General features: G+C 39.9%; 3 protein-coding genes across 3 annotated transcripts; all 3 read right to left on the bottom strand.

Moving 5' to 3' along the window:
* Window positions 1–1,661: 1,661 nt before the first annotated feature.
* On the bottom strand, window positions 1,662–4,339 carry LOC109077576 (gastrula zinc finger protein XlCGF49.1). Its single transcript, XM_042717689.1, has 3 exons — window positions 4,053–4,339; window positions 3,421–3,623; window positions 1,662–2,597 (listed from the first exon to the last, which is right to left on the bottom strand). Exons 2-3 carry the CDS (start codon window positions 3,476–3,478, stop codon window positions 1,936–1,938), a joined length of 720 nt encoding a protein of 239 aa, XP_042573623.1. The 5' UTR covers window positions 3,479–3,623; window positions 4,053–4,339; the 3' UTR covers window positions 1,662–1,935.
* Window positions 4,340–5,531: 1,192 nt separating this feature from the next.
* On the bottom strand, window positions 5,532–13,464 carry LOC122134202 (gastrula zinc finger protein XlCGF26.1-like). The gene is made up of 3 exons (XM_042717688.1): window positions 13,127–13,464; window positions 10,599–11,348; window positions 5,532–6,318 (listed from the first exon to the last, which is right to left on the bottom strand). Exons 2-3 carry the CDS (start codon window positions 11,341–11,343, stop codon window positions 5,615–5,617), a joined length of 1,449 nt encoding a protein of 482 aa, XP_042573622.1. The 5' UTR covers window positions 11,344–11,348; window positions 13,127–13,464; the 3' UTR covers window positions 5,532–5,614.
* LOC109085903 (gastrula zinc finger protein XlCGF7.1-like) lies at window positions 12,796–20,747 on the bottom strand. Its single transcript, XM_042717690.1, has 2 exons — window positions 20,400–20,747; window positions 12,796–13,790 (listed from the first exon to the last, which is right to left on the bottom strand). Exons 1-2 carry the CDS (start codon window positions 20,485–20,487, stop codon window positions 13,429–13,431), a joined length of 450 nt encoding a protein of 149 aa, XP_042573624.1. The 5' UTR covers window positions 20,488–20,747; the 3' UTR covers window positions 12,796–13,428.
* Window positions 20,748–20,990: the final 243 nt, after the last annotated feature.

The raw sequence follows: 20,990 nt of genomic DNA, 5'->3' as shown, positions 1-20,990 counted from the left end.
TGTATTTAAGAGCATGTAAACAGAAATATAAAAATGATGTGACCACATTGGCTACTGTAACTGCTAGGGATGCAACGATTCACTCAATTCATGATTCGATTCATGATTTATTTATTAATATAAATTATAAATTAAATGTGTCCTTTCATTATTGCTTTGACAAATTGCTGCACGTTTCTTTCTGAAATTGAAATATAACACTATAATAATATACTAATATAGCACTTGTATATCATTGCTCTTTTGTTGGTGTTGATTGCTGCTATTGTCTTCATTTGTAAGTGGCTTTGGATAAAAGTGTCTGCTAATTGACTAAATGTAAATGTAATGTAAATAACAAAACTAAATTGAAATTTTTAAACAAGGCCCAAATCAAATAAATAACACAAATAAAATAAATCTCTTCATATAAACAAAATAAGGCTTTGTCTGTGCTCTTTCCATTTAAAATTAGATGCAACCACTGCATTTTAATCACGATCCAAACAAAAATGCTGCATACATGCAACACGAGCAGTTTTTAATCTAAATTAGATTGTATCATTTCTAAATTTGAAGCAAAAACAGAATGATTTGACTTCAGTTTTGTGAAACTATACATTAAAAATATCTGCATGAAACAGAAACAGCAGACGAGCTGAACGAGACGCAGATTCACTCTCTGCCAGCAGGTGGAGCTTAAAGCGTTTCCTTGGTTACCGCTGTAAACAAAGCAGCAAGTGGAGCTTGAACACTGCAGCAGGTGGAGCTTAAAGCGTTTCCTTGGTTACCGCTGTAAACAAAGCACTTATCCGCAGCAAGTGGAGCTTAAAGCATTTCCTTGGTTACCGCTGTAAACAAAGCACTTATGGACACTGCAGCAGGTGGAGCTTAAAGAGTTTCCTTGGTTACCGCTGTAAACAAAGCACGCATGAACACTGCAGCAGGTGGAGCTTAAAGAGTTTCCTTGGTTACCGCTGTAAACAAAGCACGCACTTATGAACACTGCAGCAGGTGGAGCTTAAAGCGTTTCCTTGGTTACTGCTGTAAACAAAGCACGCATGAACACTGCAGCAGGTGGAGCTTAAAGCGTTTCCTTGGTTACCGCTGTAAACAAAGCACGCACTTATGAACACTGCAGCAGGTGGAGCTTAAAGCGTTTCCTTGGTTACTGCTGTAAACAAAGCACTTATGAACACTGCAGCAGGTGGAGCTTAAAGAGTTTCCTTGGTTACCGCTGTAAACAAAGCACGCATGAACACTGCAGCAGGCGGAGCTTAAAGCGTTTCCTTGGTTACCGCTGTAAACAAAGCACGCACTTATGAACACTGCGGCAGGTGGAGCTTAAAGCGTTTCCTTGGTTACTGCTGTAAACAAAGCACGCATGAACACTGCAGCAGGCGGAGCTTAAAGCGTTTCCTTGGTTACCGCTGTAAACAAAGCACGCACTTATGAACACTGCAGCAGGTGGAGCTTAAAGCGTTTCCTTGGTTACTGCTGTAAACAAAGCACTTATGAACACTGCAGCAGGTGGAGCTTAAAGCGTTTCCTTGGTTACCGCTGTTAACAAAGCTGGCACGCATGAACACTGCAATAGGTAGAGCTTAAAGCGTTTCCTTGGTTACCGCTGTAAACAAAGCAAGCATGAACACTGCAGCAGGTGGAGCTTAAAGCGTTTCCTTGGTTACAGCTGTAAACAAGGCAGCGCTGCACTTATGAACTTTAATATGCCTTATACAGAGGCAAGATGAAAAGAAAAAGTACCATCTAAACTTTTCTAAAGACAGTAAGTTCCGCTCAGACACACATTCATATAAACTCCTGCCGCTAAATGAATCACGATGTGTTTAGCATCTCAACTGATTTGAATCGATTTTCAACCGGTTCATGGTTCATGGTTCCATCCCTAGTAACTGGTGATTATTGTATTTCCTTCCACACGTGGTCCTGGTCTGATCAGCGTGACTTCGGACAGTGTCTCTTGACGTGGGTCAGCAGATTACTGGACTGAGTGAAGCTCCGGCCGCAGAGAGGGCAGTGGTAGGGTCTCTCTCCGGTGTGAACGCGCTCGTGTCTCTTCAGCGCTCCGGAGTGACTGAAGCTCCGGCCGCAGTGCGAGCACTTGTAGGGTTTCTCTCCGGTGTGAACGCGCTGGTGCATCTTCAGTGCGTTGGCGGTGACGAAGGCGTTCCCGCACTCGGGGCAAGCGTGCGCTCTCACGCCGGTGTGGATGTTCTCGTGATCTTTGAACGTGCAGAGGCGCGAGAAACTCTTGCCACAGATAGAGCACAAGAAAGGCTTCTCGTTTGAATGAATGGAGAGGTGTGTTTTTAAGTGCGACGCCAAGATGAATTTCTTCCCGCACTGGTCGCAGGTGAACGGCCTCTCGCCCGAGTGATAGCGCAGGTGACCTTTGACATCCGTGGCCCGTTTGAAGGTCTTCCCGCACTGAAGGCACGTGAACGGCCGCGCTTGGCTTGCTTTAGTTCGCTGTTGGCCGACGTTCTGTGATGAACTCAGTGATTTTTCTCCAGCTGTGATCTGATACTGATGGTCTGATTCACGGCTCCACGGCGCTTCACTCAGGTCTTCACCTTCCTCTGTTTTTTCCGATGGGTCTAAAATGAACAAAATAAATTGGTGGTAAAAAAAAAATGTCAGTAAACATTTTGATCTGCTTGGCTATAATAATGCTTTTATCATTGTTTAACCCTATCAAGCCTACTGTATCATTTATGCACAATCTCAGTTTTTTTTTAATCAAGTAAAAGCTCTTTGAGTGACATCCTGACAAACCTCAACCAATTAAATATCAAAATAAAGCTCTTTCAGTGTAATCAGCTTCAGCTGCTGCTTCTGGCGTCAGATCTTGAGTGATTTTTATCAAGTAAAGGTCAGAATAACTGCAGTAATATCTCCAGATGAACTCTTACTGGACTGAAGCAGCTCAGCTTTACTTGATTCTCCATCAATCATGTTTTATAGTCTCAAATCTGATCATCAGGATCTTTTGAGGAGCGTTTGTTTCCAGAAGCTTTACTTTCACTGTTCCTCAGCGGAGGAATGAACTTCACAAGCCTCCAGAACATCTCACATCTTCTGAGGAGCCTTTATTTCTTCATCTCTCAATCACTGCATTATATGTTTGGATCATTTACATCTCATCTTATTACTGGAGAGATAGAGCCACGACTGATATTTATATCATTTAATATCAGCATCTGCTTTACTGTTAGAAAGATCTCACTGATTTACATCATAAGCAGCAGAATTTAATTCTACTTTTTGGTCATAAATATTAGCATAATTTATTTGTAACCACATTATTTTACTTCTTCCAGTCGACCGGTTGCATTCCTCCACAGTCATTAACAAATTAATCAATTTGATTGTTTTATGTTTTTGTTTTATATATACGTTTGATGTCTTGTGTACACAAACCTCTCTGTTCCTTGTTTTCATCATGATTTTTTATTTGTGATAGTTCTGGATCACTCATGTCTTCAGTCTCCTCTTTAATAAACTCCAGCTGTACAATATTACACTGTGAAGATCTCAGTTTGTTTCCTAGTCGACCAGACGGTACAAGTATTCAGCATTTACTGAAGGATTGGTGTGAATTGTGATCACTGTGGTGTTGAAACCTAAAGAAAAACACAAAAAGTTATTATTTTACACATGCATACATTTATTCACATTATTGTGATGTGGATATAGAGCATCTATCTTTATGTATTTACATTCATATTCTTCCACACATTTTTTAAACATTTATCTTTTTTATATTTACAGTGAATAGCATACTTTACAAGACACAGCTACAAAAACATTAAATACAAATATGGAGGTAAATTTGAAAAACAACATTGGTTATAAAACACCAAAATCTGTATATTAAGCCATTTTTGCTTAAACGGACAATCTGTCATTTGGACGTGTTTATAATATTTTAAGGACCATTGTTCAGTGTTCTCTTGATGTAGCTGCACATATGCGTTATCTTGCACTTTGTGAGTTTATTTCTGTCACAATGAGACAGAAGCAGCATTATCCGTTGTAATTCTGCTACTTACGAGGAGCTGCTAGTGCTGCATCAGTATTCCTCATAACTTACTCCAATGCAGTGCGATTATAAGAACGTTTATTGCATTAATAACCAAACTAGGGATCCTTGAAGAAAACCTCGTTCATTATTCCAGAACTCTTTATGGCCTCGGTGTGTCCGCGGTCATGTGATCACTCGCCCGGATCACGTGATCCAAACTCAGTTTTGTCTCTCGCGTTATTTCAGTTGTATCACAACATCGGCTAGCAGAATAACTTAGTTCCTTATTTCTTTCATTCATTTTATATTTTACCGCATTCTTGCTTGATGCTGTTTCATATACCGATGCAGTCCGTTTAATGTGTAACGTCAGATTTGCTTGAAAGTCTTAATTATTTTTGTATTTAAGGTGCACACAGATCATTTAAATATAACATACTTCACAAAAAAAAGAAAAAAAAGAAAATACGTTATAAAAGTAATATATTTTATTATATTTGCTTAGAGACATTCTTCTCCAAACTGTTTTGCTCCTCTCAGATATTTGAGTAAAAACATTTATATTTCGTCTTATGTATTTGTCAGTCATACATAAATGAAACCGCTATTGATAACATATTTCTGTAATAATGTTAATATAATGAATGTTTAAATATACAATAACCAGGTTTATGTATTTAGCATTGATAAATCCAATTTTATTTCAATATCATACATTTTAACTAACTGAATATTGCTTGTTCTACAGGTAGCTGTATTTTAATCACCTCCGTGCTTTTTAACTGAATAAATAGTTCTCAGAATGAACAGATTTGTTGTTTATTTATTTGATAGGGACAAATATGCATCACATTAAAGGAATAGTTCACCAAAAAAATAACATTTGCTGAAAACATCCTTAGACTATGTAGATGAGTTTGTTTCTTCAGCAGGTTTGTAGAAATGCATCATTCCATCGCTGTCTAATCAATGAATCCTCTGCAGTGAATGGGTGCCGTTAGAATGAAACAAATCAATCATTAAGACGCTTGTAATGTAATATGCAGAGGTCAAGCACTGTTTACAGTCCAAAACAGCTCTAAATAAAATGGTGGTGGATTTTGATGTGAGAAACAGCATGCACTTTTTCACTAGAGGAAGTGTTATTATGGATTATGGACTCGTATTTTAATGCTGGATTTGTTTAATCTTTTGTCTTCTCCAGATGTTAACTGATGGACTGGAGTGCTGTGGATTACTTGTGGATTATTGTGATGTTTTTGTCAGCTGTTTGGACTCTCATTCTGACGGCACCCATTCACTGCAGAGCATCCATTGCCGAGACACTGATGCAATGCTGCATTTCTACAAACCTGATGAAGAAACAAACTCATGTTTGTTCATGTTAGAACTGCAGAATCAAAATGAATGGAAATTAATTCCAATACATACATTTAAAATGTATAATATTTTTAATGTCTTATCGTCCTTTTTTTTATTTATTTATTAATACTTCAGTCCCCACAACATGTCCTTTGGGAAGAACTCCACTTTTGGCTTTTGTACCATTTACCTGGTGTCCATTTCTTTGGCCAGCGAGCAGCATGTTTTTCAATGAATCTGTAGACTTCTTGATGAACTGAATCTCCTCCTACATGAAGCGCAGTTATACGGCTTCGCTGTGATGTGCAGTCGCTCGTGTGTTTTCAGGGATCCTGACCGAGTGAAGCTCTTTCCGCACTGAAGACACGTGAAGGGTTTCTCTCCAGTGTGAATTCGTATGTGATTCTTAAGGACTTTTTTCTTGGTGAAACTCAGTCCACATTGAGGGCAAGTGAACCGCTTCTCTCTGGTGTGAATTCGCACATGCGTATTAAGGTTTCCTTTACATGTGAAGCTCTTTCCACAGTGATGACATGCGAAGGGTTTTTCTCCAGTGTGAATCTTCAAATGAGTGTTCAGGTTGGATTTCTGCGTGAATCTCTTTCCGCACTGAGGACATGTGAACGGCTTCTCTCCGGTGTGGATTCTCATGTGCGTATTTAGCCTTTCGTTGTGTGTGAAACTCTTTCCACACTCCACACATGTGAACGGCTTCTCTGCAGTGTGAGCTCTCATGTGTCTGGTCAGATGTTGTTTTTGTGTGAAACTCCTTCCACATTCAGGGCAGGTGAATGAAGGCTCTTGGTTCAAATGCTCATCGCTCTGTGAGTAACTAAAAGGTTTTTCTTCAGAACTGAAATCAGAGGAATTCTGATAGTCATGGTGCTTCTCGTCAAAGTCATTCAGTTTTTCGTTTGCTTTCACCATCAAATCTAAAGTGAGAATAAAATAAAAAATATTCAGTTGTTATGTCACTCTGAAACACATTCAGTTTAGCTTTTTTAAAAGCAAGTTAAGTTTTATTAGCAATACACATTCATCAAGAACTTATTTTAAGGTTGTAAAGAATTCTGTATTCTTTTTTTTTTTTTTACTGCTTTTGACTGAGACCATCCCACATAGCACACAAACATCTCCAAGATATCTAAAGAGTGCTTCCTCTGGAAATGATCTGCTGTGTACAAAGATCTGTGGCCGTATTCACAAAACGTCTCGGTTACATATGTAACCCTCGTTCCCTGAAGGAGGGAACGGAGATGTCACGTCGGTGACCGACGAATAATAATAACCCCTATAAAAAAAAAAAAACCACAATAATAAAAAAAAAAACTTTTTAATGCACATTGGCATGCAATGATTGCATCCAGCTGCCGCTGATCGCAGCGCGAGTATAATTAGGCAGCAGATGCAATGCATACTCAGCTTTTCATTGAGAAGCCGAGCCGGTGACCTGGCCGCTCAGCGGTGGTACAGAAGCCATGGCGACGGGACGTGACGTCTCCATTCCCTCCTTCAGGGAATGAGGGTTAAATACGTAACCGAGACGTTCCCTTTCAGTTGGTCATTCTCAACGTCACATTGTTGAACGATGAATGGGGAAACACGGGCTCTGAGGCTATACCGTGTTCTTTACACATATAGGATTCACTTAGGTCTCTACATATGGAACCCAGCCCTCTACCGATTCTCACGGATTCATCGAATGAGGGCCTGGCACCGGACGTTCCGCCACGTCTGGCTGCTGAGGGGATGGAGGAGCTCGACTGGGTTTACAGTACGGACTCTCTGGAGCAGTTTTAGCAAGCCGACACTAACCTCTCAGTGCTTCTACCCATTTGAGGTGAGAACACAGGAGAATACTGGCTCCAAACGAAGGCTATAGAATCTAGCGAACATGTTGGGGGTTCCCTAGCCCTCTACAAATATCTTCCAGAGAGGCGCCACAAGCCAGTGCCCAGGAGGATGCAACACTTTTAGAAAAGCGAGCTCGCAACCTGAACGGGCAGGGCACACCCTGTGCCTGATAAACCAGGTTGATGGCATCCAGTGGGCCATCCTCTGCTTAGAGGCGGAATTCCCCTTCTGCCAGCCTCCGTGGCACACAAAGAGCTGGTCTGAGGTCCTGAAACCTTGTGTCCGGTCTATGTAGCATCTTAAAGCTCTGACGGGACAAAGCAAAGCTAGGACTGGGTCTGCCTCCTCTTGAGGCAGCGCTTGCAGGCTCACCACCTGATCCCTGAAGGGAGTAGTGGGAACCTTGGGCACATAGCCGGGCCAGGGCCTCAGGATTACCTGGGAGTCAGCTGGCGCAAAGTCTAGGCACAAATCGTCGACTGAAAACGCATTCAGGTCCCCTGCCCTCTTGATGGAGGCCAGTGCAAGCAGGAGCAGAGTCTTCATTGATAGAAACTTCACCTCAACTGTCTGCAAAGGCTTAAATGGGCCCTGATGTAATGCTCTAAGCACTAGAGACAGGTCCCAAGAGGGTACAGAGGGGGCTGTGGAGTATATAGCCTTCTCACCCCCTAAGGAAACTGATGATCAGGTCATGCTTCTCCGCTGACTTCCCTTCCACGGGGTCGTGGTTGGCAGCAATCACAGCCACATGAACATTAAGGGTGGAGGGAGACAGCCTTTGCACCGACCCCTGCTGCAGAAAGTACAGCATGACTCTGATCGGGCATTTACGGGGGTCTTTTCGGTGAGAACAGCACCACTTGATGAACAGGTTCCACTTCAAGGCATAAGCGTGTCTTGTAGACGGTGCTCTCGCCGAAGTGATGGTGTCAACTACCTCCTGGGGTATGGCACCTAGAACCTCCACGTCCCGTCCAGGGACCAGACATGAAGTTTCCAGAGGTCTGGACTCGGGTGCCACAGGGTGCCCCATCTCTGAGTCAGCAGACCCTTCCTTAGAGGAATCTGTCAAGGAAGGGCTGTCATGAGGAGCATCAGTTCCAGGAACCAGGTCCGAGTGGGCCAATAAGGCACCACGAATAAATCCAACTCCATACCAAGAAAAGAGATCCTCTGCATTGGGGAAAGTTTGCTCTTTTCCCAGTTGACCCGAAGGGCAAACTGGCTGAGGTGCAAGAGCACCAAGTCCCTGTGTTCACACAACTGATCCTGAGACTGAGCTAGTATGAGCCAGTCATCAAGGTAGTTGAGAACGCAAATGTCCTTTTCTCTCAGCAACTTTCATGAAGACACGGGGCGACAGGGACAGGATCGAAACATGAAAGTACGCCTCCTTCAGGTCATTTGCTGCAAAACAATCTTGGGGATGGATCCACCCGAATATGTGCTTCTGCGTGAGCATCTTGAATGGAAGCTTGTGAGGGGCCGGTTCAAGATGTGCAGAACCAAGATTGGCTTTAACCCACCACCTTTCTTGGGTAAAAAGAAGTAAGGGCTGTAAAACCCTGTCTTCATATCAGCTGGAGGGACCGGCTTGATCACATCCTTCACCAGTACGACTGCAATCTCTGCACGCAAGACAGGGGTATCTGCTGCCTTCACTGAAGTGAAGTGGATGTCCCTGAACCTGGGAGGATGCTGGGCGAACTGAAAAGCATAGCCAAGTCTGATTGTCTGAGGGAGCCAACAAGACGGACTGGGGAGCGTTAGCCAGGCTCCCAGATATCATACAAGTGGCACCAACGGAACAACCAACATAGTGGGGCAGCGAGGGGGAATGCAGGGACCCGGCCCGGGCATCTTGTTGCCGGTCCGATGTGGGGTCACCGTGTGTGTAACACTTGCGTTCAGGCAGAGGGTGTGTGTGTAGTACGTTTTTCAAAAGTAGCACTCTTGAACCGCCCACAGCTGCTCACTGGAAAGAGAGGAGGGTGAGTGTTATCTGAGACTGGCCAGTCCACAACTCCACGTCCCCTCCGGGGACCCAGAGATACAAGAAACTGCTCTTTGTCAAGATTTTGTAAGACCAGTCCGGCTACTGTCAGAAGTAGTACCCCCTCCGGCACTTGCCAGGGGGAACACTAGATCTAGGCAGAGGCACGGGAACTCCGCCCCTTTGCAAGAAACGGAGACTGGTCTGCAACGGTAATTTTCCCGCAACGAGAGCTTGACTTGTCCACAAACTCCACCTCAGCATGTTTAACACCCAGACACGTGAGGCAGCAATCGTGACTATCACCTGGCACCAGGTAACGACCAAATCAGAGAAACACAAGGGTGAAAAGGCGTCTTTAAAAAGTTGTCTACCCATGAATGCTCTTTTAGAGATAGAGAGCTGAAGCGACAGGGGAGATGGCTGCCTGCAACACAAACAGGGAATAGTGCAGTCTGATGTGTGCAACTCACTCGACACAGGAAGAACCACCGCCTTTGAAGCGCCATTCCGCCAACACGAGAGCTCTAAAGAGCGCGATGAACTCGTTGAGTTTCCTCAAAGCAGATGTAAGGAGCAGAACAATTTGACCGCTCGGTTCCAAAGAGAAAAGCTGAGAATGTGTTGCATCTGCTGCCTTATTATAACCTGCGCTGCGATCAGCGGCAGCTGGGTGCAATCATTGCATGCTAATATGCATTGGCTCGTTTAGTTTACACTCGAAGTGGATTGGACTCTCTAAGTGAGATCCCAATTTGTCAGTCACCGATGTGAAGTCAAGAGTGACTAACTGAAAGGGAACATTTTATCTTAGCACTAAGAATTTTCCTGAAAAGTGGCAGAAGTTCTTATGTAAGAGTTTCCTTGTAAAACCTGTTAGTTCACAAAGTGGCTGAGAGCAGTTTTTACTAAGGAATGTGGAGAAATCTTAAGCTAAGTGAAAAGGCGGTGTTGCACTTGTGGCTATGGATGATAACATCAAGCTTACTATGATTGGCTGAATGATTGGCTGTCAGTCATTTTATCACAGAAATATTGCAGAAAATGTTGCCAAATTCAAATAAAGATTTTAACATGTAAATGTTCCCATATCCAAATAAAAACTTTAAATTAAAGATTTTTAAATGTAAATATGTTATGTGCCATATCCATTTTTTGTATATATATTTTTTTATGTAGTTCTAGTGTTACCAATTTTAAGTTTAAGTTCAGGTAATTGTCAGCCTCTTACATGAATGCATCTCATAAACAATTAGCAGATATGCATATAAGCAGCATTTTAATGAACAGACTAGAATAATAAAGGCTGATAGTAAGACGATGTGCAGATATGAAAGAAAACCAAACTGAATCTCCTCCTACATGAAGCGCAGTGATACGGCTTCGCTGCGATGTGCAGTCGCTCGTGTGTTTTCAGGGATCCTGACCGAGTGAAGCTCTTTCCACAGTCTGAGCACTTGTAGGGTTTTTCTTGAGTGTGTATCTTCATGTGAATCATCAGGTTGTCTTTCCGCGTGAATCTCTTTCCGCACTGAAGACATGTGAAGGGTTTGTCTCCAGTGTGAATTCGTATGTGATCCTTAAGGACTTTTTTCTCAGTGAAACTCAGTCCACATTGAGGGCATGTGAACCGCTTCTCTCTGGTGTGAATTCGCACATGCATATTAAGGTTTCCTTTACATGTGAAGGTCTTTCCACAGTGATGACATGCGAAGGGTTTTTCTCCAGTGTGAATCTTCATATGAGTGTTCAGGTTTGATTTCTGCATGAATCTCTTTCCGCACTGAGGACATGTGAACGGCTTCTCTCCGGTGTGGATTCTCATGTGCGTATTTAGCCTTTCGTTGTGTGTGAAACTCTTTCCACACTCCACACATGTGAACGGCTTCTCTGCAGTGGGAGCTCTCATGTGTCTGGTCAGATGTTGTTTTTGTGTGAAACTCCTTCCACATTCAGGGCAGGTGAATGAAGGCTCTTGGTTCAAATGCTCATCGCTCTGTGAGCAACTAAAAGGTTTTTCTTCAGAACTGAAATCAGAGGAATTCTGATAGTCATGGTGCTTCTCGTCAAAGTCATTCAGTTTTTCGTTTTCTTCTTTCACCTTCATCAAATCTAGAGTGAGAATAAAATAAAAAATATTCAGCTGTTATGCCACTCTAAAACACAATTCAGTTTAGTCTTTATAAAAGCAAGTTAAGTTTTATTATCAATATACATTAATCAAAAATTTATTTTAAGGTTGTAAAGAACTATTCTTTTTTTTTTTACTGCTTTTCACTGAAACCATCCCACATAGCACACAAACATCTCCAAGATGTTTAAAGGGTGCTTTGTCTGAAAATTATCTGCTGCATACAAAGATCAGGGGCCGTATTCACAAAACATTTTATCTTAGCATGAAGAGTTTTCCTGAATAGCAGCAGAAGTTCTTATGTAAGAGTTTCCTTGTAAAACCTGTTCACAAAACTGCTGAGTTAATTAATTATTAATTAATTGAAATATTGTTTCGATTTCTGCCTCCATCGGCTATGTAAATACAATAATCGAGATTAAACGATTGTTTCGCCTCATTCTGCCCCCTTTTCCAGCGGTGCGCTTTCGCTCCTCCATAAAAGCCCAATTTTATATGCAAATCAGTAAAATCATGTAACATGACTTTTGCAAAATGGGACATGCTTGATTCATTAAAGCTGACTAGATTTGTTCATGTTTTTAAAAGCGCGAAAGAGAACTTGCGCTGTTCCTCAGGAGGATTTCTGTGCATGCGCTCAGAGACGGAACAGAAGACGGAGAAGTCAAGTGGACGTTTAGCTCAAGGTGTGCGCCTGAATGGTCATATGCACACAAAAATGTGACAAAATGCAGTGATTTAGGCCTGGTCCTCTCTCGTCTTGCACTGTCGTTACTCCTCCTTTTATCCTTCCGGAGCTCCTCCGTGGGACTCGAGACCGGTGAGTGGTGCAGGTGTCGTGCATTAGCATCAACTCCACCGGCCTCGCTCCGTTCCCACGGCTCTCAGCACCGCCCCTCTCATCACAGTAAATTGGATCTGTGCGGCTCTTAAAGTGACAGCAGCCTAATATTCCTGCTGCCTACTGTGTGCTTAATATTAATCAAACAACAAAAGACAGAGAAAATCACTCACTGCTCTGCTCTAAAGGACTTTAGTAGCTTTAATAAGAAACAACGGTGGTTTAATTCTTACACTGAAGTATATGCGGTTTTATTTTACATTTGATTATTAATTTCTGTAGTAGGCTGTTAAATTAATACTTTAGACTTGCATTAAAAAAAACAAATCAGTTTGTTTCAGTTGTATATTTTCATTCTATTGCATTTGTCCTTTGCTTTTTTATTACTGAAAGTTTAATTATTTTTTTATAATTTTGAGGACTTTTTGTTTGTTTGTTTTTTTTACTAATATTAGTTAACCTAGTATTCTGCTGTGGTATTGAGAATTGTGTAATTTCACAGGTCTATAAAATGTAGATGTCATAGCAACCTGATTTACACAAAATATATATTTGATACATCACTATCATTAAATAAATCACTCATATAAAGCTCATATATTTTAATCGGGTTAAATAAACGTTTAATACAATACTTAAATACAATACTGACCGAAGTAATCGTGATTATGATTTTTGCCATAATCGAGCAGCCCAACCGCTGAGAGCAGTTTTTCTAAGGAATGGGGAGAAATCTTAAGCTAAGTGAAAGGACGGTGTTGCACTCGTGGCTATGGATGATAACATCAAGCTTACTATGATTGGCTGTCAGTCATTTAATCACAGAAACATTGAAGAAAATGTTGTCAAATTCAAATAAAGATCTTAACATGTAAATGTTCCTATATCCAAATAAAACCAAACTGAGTCTCCTCCTACATGAAGCGCAGTGATACGGCTTCGCTGCGATGTGCAGTCGCTCGTGTGTTTTCAGGGATCCTGACCGAGTGAAGCTCTTTCCGCACTGAAGACACGTGAAGGGTTTCTCTCCAGTGTGAATTCGTATGTGATTCTTAAGGACTTTTTCCTTGGTGAAACTCAGTCCACATTGAGGGCATGTGAACCGCTTCTCTCTGGTGTGAATTCGCACATGCGTATTAAGGTTTCCTTTACATGTGAAGGTCTTTCCACAGTGATGACATGCGAAGGGTTTTTCTCCAGTTGAATCTTCATATGAGTGTTCAGGTTGGATTTCTGCGTGAATCTCTTTCCGCACTGAGGACAGTGAACGGCTTCTCTCCGGTGTGGATTCTCATGTGCGTATTTAGCCTTTCGTTGTGTGTGAAACTCTTTCCACACTCCACACATGTGAACGGCTTCTCTGCAGTGGGAGCTCTCATGTGTCTGGTCAGATGTTGTTTTTGTGTGAAACTCCTTCCACATTCAGGAAAGGTGAATGAAGGCTCTTGGTTCAAATGCTCATCGCTTTGTGAGCAACTAAAAGGTTTTTCTTCAGAACTGAAATCAGAGGAATTCTGATAGTCATGGTGCTTCTCGTCAAAGTCATTCAGTTTTTCGTTTTCTTCTTTCACCTTCATCAAATCTAAAGTGAGAATAAAATAAAGAGTCAAAATATTCAGTTATGTCACTCTGAAACACAATTCAGTTTAGTCTTTATAAAAGCAAGTTAAGTTTTAATAGCATCATGCATTCATCCAGAAGCCATTTGTTGATTGTAAAGAACTATTTTTTTACTGCTTTTCCATGAGACCATTCCACATAGCACACCACCGTCTCCAAGATGTCTAAATATTCCCAAACTTCATCTTAGCATGAAAAGTTTTCCTGAATAGCAGCAGATGTTCTTATGTAAGAGTTTCCTTGTAAAACCTGTTCACAAAGTGGCAGAGAGCAACTTTTACTAAGGAATGGGAAGACATCTTAAGCTTAGGGAAAGGGCAGGGTTGAGCTCCTGGTTATGGATGATGTCATCAAGCTTACTTACTATGATTGGCTGTCAGTCATTTGATCACAGAAATATTGCAGATAATTTTGCCAAATTCAAATAAAGATTTTAAAATATAAATGTTCCCATATCCAAATAAAAACTTTAAATTAAAGAGTTTAAAAATTTTCAAATAAAAATGTTGCCATACTCAAATAGTTTTTAAAACAATTAAACAAGTTTAAGTTCAGCTAACTGTCAGCCTCTTATATGAATGCATCCCATTAACAATAGCTTTTCCACTGTCGGGCCAGTGCGAGCCAGGCCTTAAAACGGGCCGGGTGGGGCTAATAGCCTCGGGCCAGGGTGGAGGGTGGATTCTGACAGATCTAAGGCTTAGCAGGAGAAGGAGAAGGAGCAGTCGACCCTTCCGTCGCCGTCAGTCCGTGTCCATTTTTGAATGGGATTGAATGGGAGGGCAGACGACAGACCCGCGGCGACGTCACGGCGACGTCACTGTTGGAACCAATCATAGGTGGCGACGTGACGACGGCGTACGTAAGAAATTTATCAAAAATAGTACGTGTACTAAGTACGTCTGAACTAGGTACGTCGCCTCACATGACGCCTGATATATACGTCGTGTCAATGCACGTCGCCTCACATGACGCCTGATATATACGTCGTGTCAATGTACGTCGTCTTACACGAAATGTAAAATTTGCATTACAGTGGATGTATTTGTAACAAGTTATTACTGTTATTTAGATATTTCCCAAAAAGTGGTAATAGTGCATAATAATTACTGCATAATAGAGTCTTTTATGTTTGATAAATTCTGTTTAGCTGTTAAGTTGGTGTTAACTTACAGCACATCAATGTTTAGTGTGCTTGGATGCTACAAAAAGTACGGAAAAACAGAGGATATGCATGATTTCTGCTTGAATCACATTTCTTTCTTGTTTCCTTGTGATCTCGACATAAAAGAGTGTAATTTTAACAGAAATAAAGTTGTATTTATATTAGATATTCATTAGACATTCGATCTTTAACATTAAATGGCATCAAGAACAAAGTAGTTCTAAGCAAACATGCTTAGGTTTATTAATTTATTATATTTGGGACGCTAAGGCTGTGATATTAATGTTGTCCACTAGATGACGCCATGGGATTGATTTTAACCCAAATATAAGAAGTTTTTATTCTTATGAATTGAAAAAAAACGCGAATGATTTACTTAATTTGGATAACTATGGTAAACTGACAGTATAGTTTATAATAACAGTACATAGAACTCTTTGAAATGTATATTAATCATTACATTTTTTTTACTTTTATAGACCTCAAGACATAAAACATCTCGATAGGATTAAATACAAACCCATATTTAATGTTTATTTGATTGACAAAAGTGCAAAAAAAAAAATGTCAATGTTTTCACTGACTAAATAAACAGTAATCTGTAAATATAAGATATCTGGGACAGAAACACGTTTCACACTGTCACATTAACTTTCCTTTTAATTTCAATGTTCAATTGTTTGTAAATCGAGGATAAAAATTGTTTCTTCTTCAGCTGCTCATCAGTCTGTGGTCATCATCGCCTGAATGTCCTTTTCATGATGGGTCATACATGTTCAATAAAGGAGACAGATCTGAACTGAACATTCACTCTGTCTACCGTGCTGCTGTAGCACATGCAGAATGAGAGCTGGCAGTGTCTTGGTCTAATAACCATGGACTTCTCATGAAAGATATTATCTTGATGGCAGTATGCGTCTCTGTACAATGCCAATATAATGCCTCCATGTCTTTGTACCCTCACACATTCCAGTTACCCATGCCTCTTGTTCTGATAAACCCCCATCCAATGAGAAATGTTAGCTTTTGCATCTATCACTGCTAAAAGTCTGGAAGACCCCATTTGTCTTTAATTTTTATATCTCCCTTATCTTACACACTCAGTTCAGTTCACGGAGCTCTCTTTTACCAAGCTAATGAACTGAATCAGGAGTGTTAAATAAGAGAGACATGCAAAATGTGCATAGCAGAGGGTCCACATGACCAGGACTAAGAACCAGGCCTAGGGATAAGCGATGAATGGAGTGCACCTGGCATGCAGAATTAGCTCCAACCCTAGTCAAACACACCTGCATTTGCCAAACAGTTGTCTTAATTAAATGTATTAAGCACATCAATATACATAGTAACACAATTTATCTCTGAAGCATAGAACTTAAAAAAAAAAAAAAGAATAGACAAATAGTAGCCTATTATGTGTGAGAACAGAGATATGAAGTAAACTACAATATATAATGTATTAGCAAACACATTCTTGTTATTTTGTAAATGTATGCAGACAGCACAATGGTTCTTAAGGACATTCCTGGAGGACCCCCATCACTGGACAATATGCGTGTCTCCTTAATTAAACACACCTGATTCAGGTCACCTGTTCATTAATAAAGTGCAATGTTGAAAACATTTATATATATATAACGCCAACACAAGATTACATCAATATGATCTAAATATGCAAACTTGCTCAATCACTTGGGCTGCTGGCGCCCTCTGTAGGCATTTTTATAATACATATTGTACATAAGTTTATTGTTTAGATGAACATTCCTTTATGTATTTTAACAGTGTTCAGTAAAACCATATGATTACTCGCTTTTAATGTTTTATTTAAACCAATTATTGCCTCTTCGTTACAGATATTTTAAGTCTACTTTTAAAGATTTACAGTTTAAGCAACTATTTCAAGTCTTTTCTGTATTACATAAAAAAAAATAATCAGTAGATTGCTCATTTAACAAAATAATCGTTAGTGACAGCCCAATTTAAAGTGTTTCAAAATGCACCTGAATTTTTAATACACTTCTTTAACAATTTTATTAAAATACCTTTTCATTACCTTCTCTTGACCAAAATTATTTAGCTCAATGGTTGATATGCACATTTTATGGTCGACATGACTCGGCAAACAGGACAACTGTGAGATCCATACTAGAGTGTTAAGTAAAATTATTAACATAACCAAAATATCAAAAGTAAAACCTCAGAATGGCACATATCAGAATAATGTTTAATAATTAATGTGTGTGAATTTATGTTGATGTTATTGTGAAAATACAACTAATTTTCAGCTCTGTTGATGGTGTATAATTTGTAGTAAAATAATGTAAAACCAAAAAATTATTTTATTTAACTCTATTTGAGGTATTTGGTGTCACAGTCTGTGGAGGTGGCGTCTGTTGAGGCGGCGTAGCGCGGCGTACCCTTCTGACACGCAAAAGTACACGACTGTCGACTTCGGCAGGTAATCCTGTCACATTCCACTCGCCATACACGAGGCCAGAATAGCGCAGTGTTTCCACCGTCGGGCCAGAAGCTCCGCTGCGCGTCACTAAAACCCGCCCTTTACACGCCTCTCAGGAACAACGTCATGCAACCCCATCATTTCACCAACAAAGAGAAGTTATTAGAAAACTAAGAAATAAGTCACTGGAACTAGCGCGATCACAAAACGAACACGATAACAGCGGCCTTTTGTTTGCATGCTTTGTTAAATATTTATATTCAAAAGCATCGATGTTTTAATATGAGTGATAAATTGAGCATAATGAACCAATTTATCAGGACTCAAAATTAATCACACAGAAATAAATGTATTTCTATTTTATTTATTTATTTTAAACGCTTATGAAAATAGCCTGCTTATTCAGTCGAGTCTGTTTCTGTTTATTTGTATAGCCTATTTACGTCATTAGACTAACTCTATTTTTATAAAAGCTCCCGACTTACGTGACTAGATAAACTTATGACAGATATATATGTTACTAAATAAATACACAATTGTGATAGAGAATAAGAAGCTGATGTCTGATTTCTTCAAACGGTCACATTTACCGTGTTTATTATGGTAACGTTAATGTTTAGCGTGCATAGTCTTTTACATCGCTTATAAATATTTCTGCCTTTTATGGTGATTATAATCCACATCGGATCGCGTTATTTCAAACACATGCTCGCTGACTGAAAGTGCTGACTGAAAGTGAGTTTTGAGCTCAGCTTATTTTTATAAATGCTACGCGGAGCTAAACTCTCGTTTAATGTTGATGTTATAGCTGTTATCTTTCTGAAATGAACGGCGCTGACGTTCTCCACTCGCGGAAAGAAACTCCGCCTCTGTTCAAATGAACGGCGCTGACGCTCTCCAGACGCGAAGAAACTCCGCCTCCTCTAAGCCCCTAGCCCCAGCTGGCCCGCTTTGGCCCAAGGTTTGCGTCGGGCCAAAAAACCCCTGGCCATTGGCCCTGAGGAAGCCCCGATGAGGCACGATCAAGCCCCGGAAGTGACAGTGGGAACGCCAAATTCCATATCAAAAAATATCACACTAAGATGTTATGTAAATGTGAAAGTAAACCAAATTGGACACATAAACATATAAAAATCCTTTCAAAAAACATACAAGAAAAAACATGATACTAACACAATGTGCAAATGTTAAACACACACACACTAGATGCAAGAACCGCTGTTATTTCTTGAACAACTTGTACATGAAGTACATAGTTAAACTGAAGGGAAATTATCCTGATATGTTTCTAAATTATGTTCTGAAGCATTTTGCAGGCCACAGACATTTTGGGGATTTTGGTTTGTGATTTGACTATTTTCACATATTTAGGAGCTGATTTTAGCATTCAAACGCTTTGTGACTCTGTACTCTTAGTGCAAAAATGTAGGCATCCTGAAATTAGGACCGATTGGTCCATTATTTTTAAGAGTTTCTACTAAATCGGCTAGTTAGGAGCTACTTTTAGCCTTAAGATGTTTTGTGAATACGGCCCCAGTTTTACATGCATTCTAAATTATGAACATTATTTAGACCTTTTCTACATTTCGTACATCACCAAATAATATTTTGTTTAATCTCTCTCCCATCATCTGCTGATTCTTCATCCATCGTTATTTCACAGTTCCTTTGATTGTAAAAATATGGTAAACGTACCTATGAAGCACACTTCCATATTTGAGCTCAGATTATGAAAAGAAAAAATAATGTATTATCATACTTGATGTCTTAAACGATTGATGTGTTTGTTAATATACACCTCCTGTAATTTCAAGTCAATCAGATCACTGCACACTGAGATATGAGTCTCCATGTGTTCACACTGACTGAAAACTGACTGAAGACTTTCACCAAAAGAGGAGCCCCATAAAAGTTCCTTTTTTTTTTTTTTTTAGATGCTTAAGTCTTCGTTTTGGGTAAGCTTCACTACTTATTGTAAAATTAAGAAATTAATGTTTAGACTTTTGCAGATTATAACCTGGAATTTGGATGTGGGAATTAATTACAGTTAGATCCAGAAGATAGTTTAGCAACAGATGCTGCAGAACACCGTTAGCTGACTAGCTGTACAAGACTGTGTGCTACGCTGATATATTACTTCACAGGCATTACTGGCTTGTGCTTTTACATCCATAATAGTATAAACTGACAGTTTATTGCTGGTCTGTGGTTTTACACTGCTGTAATGTTCAAAGATTTCATATTATTGTAAGGTGATCTTAAAGGGTGCACTACTATGAAAATAACACCGCTTCAGTGTGACATCAATAAGAAAAAGTATAATTTCATAGATATTGTTAATAATAGTTGTTCATAATAAAATATGTATGAACTTAATACATAACCTAGATTATTTATTTAGCAAAATCTTGTCATTTTAATAAATATTACATGACAATTTATTACAAATTGTTTCTGCTCCCACTAAGCTCTTCCACACTGAACGTCTACATTAATACTTCATAAACAGACTTTAAATATTAAGTGATTAACAAGTATTAAGTTGTCAACTACTGTGAACTTCTCCAGACTGTAAATCTGTGAGAAACTCATGCAGTGTATCCCAGTCTTCAGAGAATATAGATAAGCTGACATTCATTTAATAAGAGGCTTTTATTTTTAACATGTACCCATTAAGCACAGCTGGACTTTTTGCATTTAATGATGTGTATGTTAATTGAAATGCTTTTGTCATTTTAAATAAAATGTAATATTTTTGTGTGAGAGATTAATCTTTTAATTTAACATAACCTTTTGTACTGAAACCAATATCTCGTGTACTAAAAATGTCTCAATGTAGATTTTGGTGAGTTTAATAGTATGTTTACCGCAGTCACTAAATATCGTGAAGCTGCTGGAAGTTTGTGTCTGAATCAGTGATGAATGACTGAAGAATGATCACCAACCTCTCAGCTCCTCGGTATCTTCATCTTTCACTCTGCATGGCTCTGAATAACTCGTGTCTTCACTCTCCTCTTTAATCAACTCCATCATTATAACAGTATGTCTGAAAGTATGTACAGAGTCAGACAGATCTCCGAAGATTCGTCTGAAAACTAATCTTCTTCACGTGAAGGACGATGAGAATCTGCGCGATTATTCCCCTGTATGCTATATTTCTTTAGTGCAGTTAAAGTGCACACGGACCTGGAAACACTTTAAAGTGTGCTTCTTTATCATAGACACATGAAACGCGCCGCACAACTTGTTGTTGTTGTTGTTCGTTGGTTTGATGGCGGTTCGCAGACCGACTGCACGCCGCCGCCGCCTACTGGTCTGTTGCGCAATAACGGGGCGCCAGATCCCCTTCTGAAATCCCCTTAATACGGTGTGACAAGTGCTGGGTAGCAACCGATTACATATAATCTGGATTACCTAATCTAGTCCAAAAAATTGAGCACTCATAATTAGTGTATATTACATTTTATAATACTCTTAATCAGATTTCAAACTGCAGGTTATGTTCTCGTGAAATCAGTTTTTGCTCTATTTCTGGA

The sequence above is a fragment of the Cyprinus carpio genome, chromosome B2, assembly GCF_018340385.1.
Source record: "Cyprinus carpio isolate SPL01 chromosome B2, ASM1834038v1, whole genome shotgun sequence".
Taxonomy (NCBI): domain Eukaryota; kingdom Metazoa; phylum Chordata; class Actinopteri; order Cypriniformes; family Cyprinidae; genus Cyprinus; species Cyprinus carpio.
Note: the sequence above shows the minus strand (reverse complement) of the source record. Positions and strands in the feature narration are given on the sequence as shown.

Coding starts and splice junctions, on each gene's coding strand:
- LOC122134202 (XM_042717688.1), bottom strand. CDS start 11,343: ATGAAGGTGAAAGAAGAAAACGAAAAACTGAATGACTTTGACGAGAAG. Junction 6,319..10,598: donor GCCGTATCACTGCGCTTCAT/GTAGGAGGAGAT, acceptor TTCTCACTTTAG/ATTTGATGGTGAAAGCAAAC.
- LOC109085903 (XM_042717690.1), bottom strand. CDS start 20,487: ATGATGGAGTTGATTAAAGAGGAGAGTGAAGACACGAGTTATTCAGAG. Junction 13,791..20,399: donor AGATACCGAGGAGCTGAGAG/GTTGGTGATCAT, acceptor TTCTCACTTTAG/ATTTGATGAAGGTGAAAGAA.
- LOC109077576 (XM_042717689.1), bottom strand. CDS start 3,478: ATGAGTGATCCAGAACTATCACAAATAAAAAATCATGATGAAAACAAG. Junction 2,598..3,420: donor TGAAAACAAGGAACAGAGAG/GTTTGTGTACAC, acceptor TGTTCATTTTAG/ACCCATCGGAAAAAACAGAG.